General features: G+C 36.9%; 1 protein-coding gene and 1 non-coding gene across 2 annotated transcripts; one reads left to right on the top strand and one right to left on the bottom strand.

Annotated features, from left to right (window-relative positions):
• TRNAE-CUC lies at nucleotides 722-794 on the bottom strand. Its single transcript has one exon. It is a non-coding gene; the product is annotated as a tRNA-Glu (tRNA).
• On the top strand, nucleotides 994-3,110 carry LOC18791231 (60S acidic ribosomal protein P0). Its single transcript, XM_007222785.2, has 5 exons — nucleotides 994-1,476; nucleotides 1,554-1,622; nucleotides 2,059-2,157; nucleotides 2,245-2,637; nucleotides 2,739-3,110. The coding sequence occupies exons 1-5, from the start codon at nucleotides 1,219-1,221 to the stop codon at nucleotides 2,877-2,879; spliced, it is 960 nt and encodes a 319-aa protein (XP_007222847.1). The 5' UTR covers nucleotides 994-1,218; the 3' UTR covers nucleotides 2,880-3,110.

Raw genomic sequence — 8,417 nt, 5'->3', positions numbered from 1 at the left:
TAACAAAAAATAGAATAACCCATACATTAGTTATTTCCAACAAAACCCTATCTTTTTAGTAAGCAATCCCATACCATAAAGAAAATTAGAAAACTTTGTACAAGTAAAATAGAAAATACCCATATATCAGAAAGTAAAATAAAACAACGAAGATGCAAAATTATGTTGAAGAATAAAACATTTCTCACCTATGATATTGCAAAACAAGGGATGAAATGAATGCATAGGGATAAATTTTGGCTCAGATGTAGGGAAAACCTTTGTATTGCCATCAAATATGACAATGAGTTCTCATAGTCATGTTTTAAATCCACATTGTAGAAGTAATCTGACGGTCAATAATAGAACTTCATATTGACTCCGCACCTAAACACTTCGAATATGAATAATGCTACTCTTATCACATTTGTATACCACATTCCTATACTATTTTATGTGGCAGCTGAGGTGGACAACTATATCAATTAAAATTATTTAATATTTTCTTTTCTTTTATGATTTATTCCAATATTTGTTTTTCTAATTGTCTTAATTGAAATACACTTCATTGATTTAATTGATATAATATATAATATGGACATGCCACATCATGTAATATAGAAATGTGAAATAAAAATATAATAATTGTAGAACAGCCCCAAATCAAGAGCATTAAAAAAAAAAACATGAACCATATAAAACTTAAATTGGGAGACAATTGAAACAAAAAACAAAAGTACATTTCCGTTGCCGGGACTTGAACCCGGGTCTCTCGGGTGAGAGCCGAGTATCCTGACCAACTAGACTACAACGGAACTTGCTAATCTTTTTGGCTACAAATGATTTTCAATGGCATGGTTTGGTTCGTTGCTGATTTTGTTTCTTAGGCTTACACGGAGTTTCTCATGTCATTTGGGCCTTTTTTATTGACCCTCAAATTTCTTTGTTTTAAACCCAGGTTGACCCGTTTCAAAATGAGCCAGCCCATTTTGGGCCTTTTGAGGGCTCTATAAATTAGACAAACCAACTTAGGGTTTCCCTCATCTGCTCTGGGAAGAATTCAGTACACGCCGCTTCAGCAGTCTCCATAACTCTATAATCTCACGAGAAAGAGAGGTTAAAGGGACGGCACCGTCGCTGTCCGCCTTGATAGAGCCCTAGCTTCGTCTTGGCCCTCGATTTTGGTCAATCCCTAACCCCTATTTTCAGTAAACGCATACTCTCAATCCCAAAGCAGAAATGGCACCAAAACCCTCCAAGGCCGAGAAGAAGATCGCATACGACTCTAAGCTGTGCCAGCTTCTCGATGAGTATGGCCAGATCCTCATCGTGGCTGCAGACAACGTTGGCTCCAATCAGCTGCAGAACATCCGCAAGGGTCTGCGTGGAGACTCCATTGTTCTGATGGGTAAGAACACTATGATGAAGAGGTCAATCAGAATCCATGCTGAGAAGACCGGCAACAATGTATACCTGAACCTCGTCCCCCTTCTTGTGGTAAGCTTCTATCTGCTTGTTCTTGCTGCTTTCGTTTGAAATGTTCATTTGTTGATTCTTGTTGGTCTGTGTATTAGGGCAATGTGGGTCTGATTTTCACCAAGGGTGATTTGAAGGAAGTCAGCGAGGAGGTTGCCAAGTACAAGGTACGAACGTTCGCTTCCTGTCTATTATTGTATTTGTTCGATTTCAGGCTCTTCTTAATTTTTGTGGGTTATAGATGTGATGATTTATAATTTATAATTGTTTACAATACACATTGAATCCGTACTAGTTTGTTGTGTAGCTCTTAATTGGTATTAGATTTAGTGTATTCATCAGCCATAAGAACAAGACTATACTTGAGTAAATCTGAAGTATAGGAAATGAGTTCTAAATTGAATGGTTTTGTTCATAGTATGCATATGTGGTTTGTTTGTCTTGTTTAGGGTATGCCTCAAATTGTATATATTGACTTATGCTTGTTTACATGCTTAAGTGTGTTTCATGATATTTTGTTGATTGTTTTCCATTCATTTTATTTGTATGTTTTACGGCATCTGGGTGTAATCTTCTTGCTGTGTTTTTCCTGAATTTAAATAGGTTGGAGCTCCCGCTCGTGTTGGTTTAGTTGCTCCAATTGATGTCGTTGTCCCTCCTGGAAACACTGGGCTGGACCCATCTCAGACCTCTTTCTTCCAGGTCTGTGATAAGATCCTTTCACCATTGTAACTTTTTCACTTTCCTGTTGATGATCAGTAGTTCTTACTTGCACGTTTTGTATTTCAGGTCTTGAATATCCCAACCAAGATTAACAAGGGTACTGTTGAAATCATTACCCCTGTTGAACTTATCAAGAAGGGTGACAAGGTTGGGTCTTCTGAGGCTGCCCTCCTTGCAAAGCTTGGAATTAGGCCATTCTCTTACGGTCTTGTTGTCCAGACCGTTTATGACAATGGTTCTGTCTTCAGCCCTGAGGTTCTGGATCTGACTGAGGATGACCTCATGGTGAAGTTTGCTTTAGGTGTCTCCATGGTCACTTCATTGGCGTTGGCCATTGCTTACCCAACGCTTGCAGCTGCCCCACACATGTTCCTTAACGCATACAAGAATGTGCTGGCAGTTTCTCTTGCCACAGAGTATACCTTCCCACAAGCAGAGAAGGTCAAGGAGTATTTGAAGGTGCTGTGCTATATTCCCAACTGATTGTTTCCGTTTGTTTGTGTGATTGATTTTCTATTCCATTGCTAGTGCATGTGATTAATTGTGGAGTGCAAATGCAGGACCCTAGCAAGTTTGCTGCTGCTGTGGCCCCTGTTGCTGCTGATGCTGCACCAGCTGCTGCCGCCAAGGTGGAAGAGAAAAAGGAGGAGCCTGCTGAGGAATCGGATGAAGATATTGGTTTCAGTTTGTTTGATGATTAAGTAGTTAGTATTAATAGTTAAACTTTGAGGATGTTAAGTTTTCGCAGATTTAGATATTTGCCCTGGAACTATGTTATGTTCTGGCTTCTGTTGGATACATTTTTTTATTTTCGTGCGACTATTTTTAATTTTTGAAAGTTTAGTCACTTGATCTTACCCGTGGAGGTGTTTATCAGCAATGTGTTTTTGCTGGGTTGACCCAACTCTGAAAACACTGAGCTTTTTGTTTTCTTCAGTTCAGTCTCACCTAGCTCTTTCATCTTCTTTTTGAAATTGGGGTAAAAAAGAAAAGCTTATCTAATTCATTGGGTGGAAAATAAAAATGAAATGGAATTGAATATATGATTGGTTGGTGTTTTTCTTTGGGTAGTTTTTGGCAAATAATCTATGATTTAGGTTGCTAGTTCTGTGTTTTTTGTTTTCAAGTTTAGTAATTTGTAGTTTTTGTTGTTTGTATTCCATTGTCATCTTTAAAATGGGATTCAGTTTGTATGGGCAGATTTGCGGAATGCAAGAGAAAACAAGTTGGAATGTGTTTGGGCAATGAAAAGTTCTGCTCACATATACAAGCACAATTACTTTCTACCAAGCATGATATTTAGTTTTCTGTTGGGTAGTTTTATTGGTTCTGCAGAAAATATAACGGTATACGTTACGTGTGTGGCGACAACGTACACTTGCACTTTCACTCCGGGATTTTTTTCAGTTGTCCCATTACAGTCCTTGCAGAGGAAGTGTACCACTATGATGTGCAGGAGATGTCCAGTAAAATGAAATTTGCATGATATATATCCCAATAAATCATTTCTCCTCTCACACTATTTAGTTTAGGTGCTTTGGTGGCATCCTCCGACTTCTTGGGTCAAGTTGAATCCTGACGGGGGGATGTTAGGGGTTTTTTTGGGGCGTGCTGGTTATTATGGAGGTTCTTTTTCGTGATTCTACTGGTTCGGTTTTGATTGAGCTGTCCTGCAGCTTCTATTGGATGGGGACCTGCTCTTGAGGCTGAACTTTTGGATAGACTAGAACAAAAAATGCCTTAGACGACAGTGATCCACCGCCTTGTGTGACGCAAAATCGTCATATAAGTGAGCATCGTCTTTTGTAAGGCATTAGATGACAATTTTCAAACGACAGTTCTAGTGTAAAAACTGTCGTCTATTTGAGTTTCGTCGTCTAGCTAAACTTGAGACGACGAGTTTAGTTATTTTATACCGTGATAGTTTGTGTATATTGCTTTTCACAATTTTGGGTTTTCATTTGCATTTAATGGACTATTTCAATGGTGCCACATACAGTTTCATAAATATTCATATATTCCTTTCCATAAATTTTACCAAGTCATTCTCATACAAACCACAACACCAAATATGAATATCTACCATACAAAATAATTCATCAAAAGCCCTTGGAGCATACAAACTATTTTCTTGCAAAGTTACGAACTTTAGCTATAGATAATCGAACCCATAGCTTTCCAACCTCCTACTTGTTAGGATTAAACGTACGTTCTTGGTCTCTTGCAAACATATACAACCCAAAACCCAAAACCCAAAAATGACATGCAGGCACACAAATCGAAGTTACCATTAAAGAGAGAAGAAAACCATAAAAGCCAAAATCCTGCATACCCAGCATTGAAAAAGGAATATAAGCAATCAAGTTAGGCCAAACTGATTGTTGGTAAAAGGTTACGATAAAGGGAGGGATTTGAATCCAAAGTATCATTTTCTTAGAAACCAGCCTAGATGTTTTGCTCTCGAATATATGCATTGGAACTTCAGCAGCCCCCATACTACCTTTTGGCCTATCAATTTAATTCCACAACTTAACCTGGTGAATTAAGATAATTCTTTCTCATTGATGGATTAACACATAAACCATACCTCATGGAGGTCCACTTTTGAGACTTCTATTTTCTCCCCTTTCGTAAATTGAGAAAGATTTTTACTGCCAGCCATGGCATGATAGAAGTAAATCCTTTCACCAAAACACGATGCCCTACACAACGGAAGATTTCTCCACCGATTGAAACTTGAAAGTTCTACCTTTGTTCTGGAATGGACGTTAAAGTAAAAAACAATAAAACACTATACTTTGCTCTATATAATATTTGTCACAAATGATGTTTGAAATGTGATTAAAAAAATGAAACTTATAGTGTCAACTTTATACAATGTATAAATTCACTAAACAGGTGAAAAAAAAGTCAAACAATATGAGTAGAATATTTTCAGGTTGTATTTCATTTTTCAAAAGGCTTTTTATCACAAAACATCCCTGAGGTTTGCTAAACTATCAGATTGCATCTTTTTTGTTTTTTTTGTGTCATTTGTGGTCCTCAAAGTTAACATGCGTGCTCGCAAGTAATCCTTACCGTTAGGTTCTGTTAAAAAATCTATTAGATTGATGATGTGGCCCAACATGTAGACCTCACATATTCAATAATATGATGCCACATGAATTAAATAAAAAATGCATTTAAAAAAATATATTAAAAATCAGAAAATATTTTTAAAAACTAAATTAAACCAAAAATAAAAAACTACAACTCTCTCATCTCTCCTCTCCCCTTCCCCCCGACCCACCCCACCTCTCAACCTATAATGGTTTGGGGTTTGCAAAATCGGGTCTTTGTTCATTTTGGGTGTATAACCTGCATCTTGAAAGATTTATGTATAAAAAGGTGTGGGCATTTTGGGTTTCTTCTTCAATCAACTACCTATATTTTATAATGATGAACAATGGTTCTGAATTGAAGATGGATTTGCTGGGCTTTGAGGAACCATGAGGAACAATAGTTCTGGGAAGGAGGTTTTGAAGCGATGTGCTGCTGTTCTTGGTCCTCTGTTCTTTGAAATCCAGTCATCCATGTGTTGCTGTTTTTGTTTGGATTTATTGAATAGCAATGGGGTCAGATTTGGGGCTTTGCAAGTGAGGTATGAGGATTGGATTAGACGGATGGGGTTGGGGTTTGTGGCTGCGAAGAGTCCAGTCGCCATGGAAGTACTTGGATCAAGTTGAGACTAGAGAGAGAGGGAGAGAGAGAGAGAGAGGCTGTTGTGATGGTGAGAGGTGAGGGTGGGTCGGGATGGGGAGAGGAAAGAGAGGAGAGAAGTTGTAATTTTTAATTTTTTAAAATTTAATTTTTATTTAATCCACGTGGCGTTGTATCATTGGATATGTGAGGTCCTTATGTGTGCCACATCATCAATTTAACAGATTTTTGGATGGAACCTGACTGTAAGGACTATTTGTGAGCACGCATGTTAACCTTGAGGACCACGAATGACAAAAAATAAATAAAAATATCGCAATCTGATAGTTTCGCAAACCTCAGGGACGTTTTGTGATAAAAAGTTTTTTCCAAAATAAGGTATTTATAATATAATGACGTAATCCTAATAGGGTCAAACTAGGAAACTAGATAAAATTCTAATTACACAATATCTGTACAAAAGGAAAGAAATATAGTCCTAATAAACTCGGATGATATAAACGGAAAATAAATAATTTCAACATCCAACTTCTCTTTAACAAAATATCGATCAACCTCCACGTGCTTTGTAAGATTATGTTACACAGAGTTATGTGCAATTGCAATTGCCGCTTTTTATTACAATACAAATCCATGGGTTTCTGGGGTCCAAACCTAAGATCTCTCAACAATCTTCTCAAGGGTTATATTGAACGATATGTGAAACCTCAAATGGATCCAAGATACAAGCATAGACAATTAGAGCACGTGGAAGGGATGAAGATTCATACATGGATAGACAAAAACAGAAGCCAAAATCGCCGGAAACGACGTGGCAAACTTCTAAAATCACCCAAACTTCCAGTCATTCCAATTTAATTTCTTTAGGTTTTTGAGCTAGGAAAATGGGTGGGTTAGATAGAGGACATCGATACAAAACTTTTGCAACTAATTTCGCTCGAATCGAATACCGAAATCGTCGTTGGAAATTTTTTGTTGCGTGCGTATCGAGAGAAAGTCACGCTGAGAGAGAGAGAGAGAGAGAGAGAGAGAGAGAGAGAGAGAGAGAGTCACGTTTTTTTATTATTATTTAGGATGATATTGTGAATTTGGGACCTCTTTTTAGGGTCGTTTATTATTATTATTTGGGATGATAGTGTGAATTTGGGACCACTTTTTCCCAAATTAAAGGAAGTATTGTAGAATAAAATTATTTTTGTAATAAGAAGTCTTGACTAGTTAGGACAAAGTATTTCAATTATAATTAATTAAACCTTCCTTTCTTTAGCGGTAATTCACTTTTCAGGGCCGGAAAGTGTCAAAATTGAATTCTTTTGTTCTCTATTGCTCAAAATTCACTCATCTCTACAAGAGGTTTGTAGTTCAATTGCTTAACAAATATTTATCCTTGCATCTTAGACCCCAAACTCGATTCCTTCTTCCTCCAATATCACTTGTATAATAAATATCACTTGATGATGAAGTTTAATATTAGCCTTCAATTTTTTTTTTTTAAAGGATCTTTCCTATTGAAAAGGGCCATAATATATTAAACTCACACACACTACACGGATGCTAGGACTCGAACTTAGGACCTTGTCTAAAGAAGCAATTGCTCCGAACCACTAGATTAGTGGGCCCTTTATAACAATTAAATTGTTTTAACAAGTGAAATTAACAACACATAGTGATATAACCTACATCAAGGCTCAAAAGATACGAGACAGTTTGTGTGGTACTAGTGGAATGCAGTAACTATATCCAATATATGGAGGATGAGGTCGAATAGGCTGGATGAACCCTAATTCTAAGGCAGGCCTTATCATATTATCACTTACATAACAAAACAAAAACAAAAAATAAATTTCTACTGGATACCATAGGTGCACTTCGCCACTCTCGAATCATCCATATATATCTCTACAAAAAAACAACAAACAAAACAAAAATGACTACTAGTAATAACAGTGGATGCCGAGTGCATTAACAGTGAATTATAGTCGACTCAAAAACCAATAGCGCATAAACAGAAAAAACACGAATATACTCAGATTCAACTGAAAAAGCATACCTCAATTAAATCGAATAACACAAATTTTTCACCACAGCTCAAACCAAAACACAAGAGCAAATCCACAATCAAAACGAATCTGAAATCAATCCAAATTATAAACAAAAAGAAACGAAAACCTAATCAGCAACTTAATTAATCGAGCATCAAATCACCAAAAAGCAGACTACAATATAATCGAATACCTCCAAAAACGAATATGAATTCACAAGAAAAAATCGAATACCTCAAAAATCGAAGATCACAGATCTCACCAAGCTCCAATCGAGTCTCATGCAACGCATATCAATCCAAAAATCACCAAATCAAACAAGAAAGAAAAAGAAATTGAAGCAATAGAACTCCAATCTACGCCATACTAAGCTCAGAAGAATCGAAAAAGAAGATCTGGAACCACATCATACTGAGCTTCGTTCGAAGAGGTGAACGAAACTCGTTTCGTTCAAAGAGATGAACGAAGCTTCCTTCGTTCGAAGAAGTGAACGAAGCT

The sequence above is a fragment of the Prunus persica genome, chromosome G1, assembly GCF_000346465.2.
Source record: "Prunus persica cultivar Lovell chromosome G1, Prunus_persica_NCBIv2, whole genome shotgun sequence".
NCBI classification, from domain to species: domain Eukaryota; kingdom Viridiplantae; phylum Streptophyta; class Magnoliopsida; order Rosales; family Rosaceae; genus Prunus; species Prunus persica.
This window is presented reverse-complemented; position numbering and strand designations above follow the sequence as displayed.

Coding starts and splice junctions, on each gene's coding strand:
- LOC18791231 (XM_007222785.2), top strand. CDS start 1,219: ATGGCACCAAAACCCTCCAAGGCCGAGAAGAAGATCGCATACGACTCT. Junction 1,477..1,553: donor ACCTCGTCCCCCTTCTTGTG/GTAAGCTTCTAT, acceptor TCTGTGTATTAG/GGCAATGTGGGTCTGATTTT. Junction 2,158..2,244: donor CTCAGACCTCTTTCTTCCAG/GTCTGTGATAAG, acceptor TTTGTATTTCAG/GTCTTGAATATCCCAACCAA.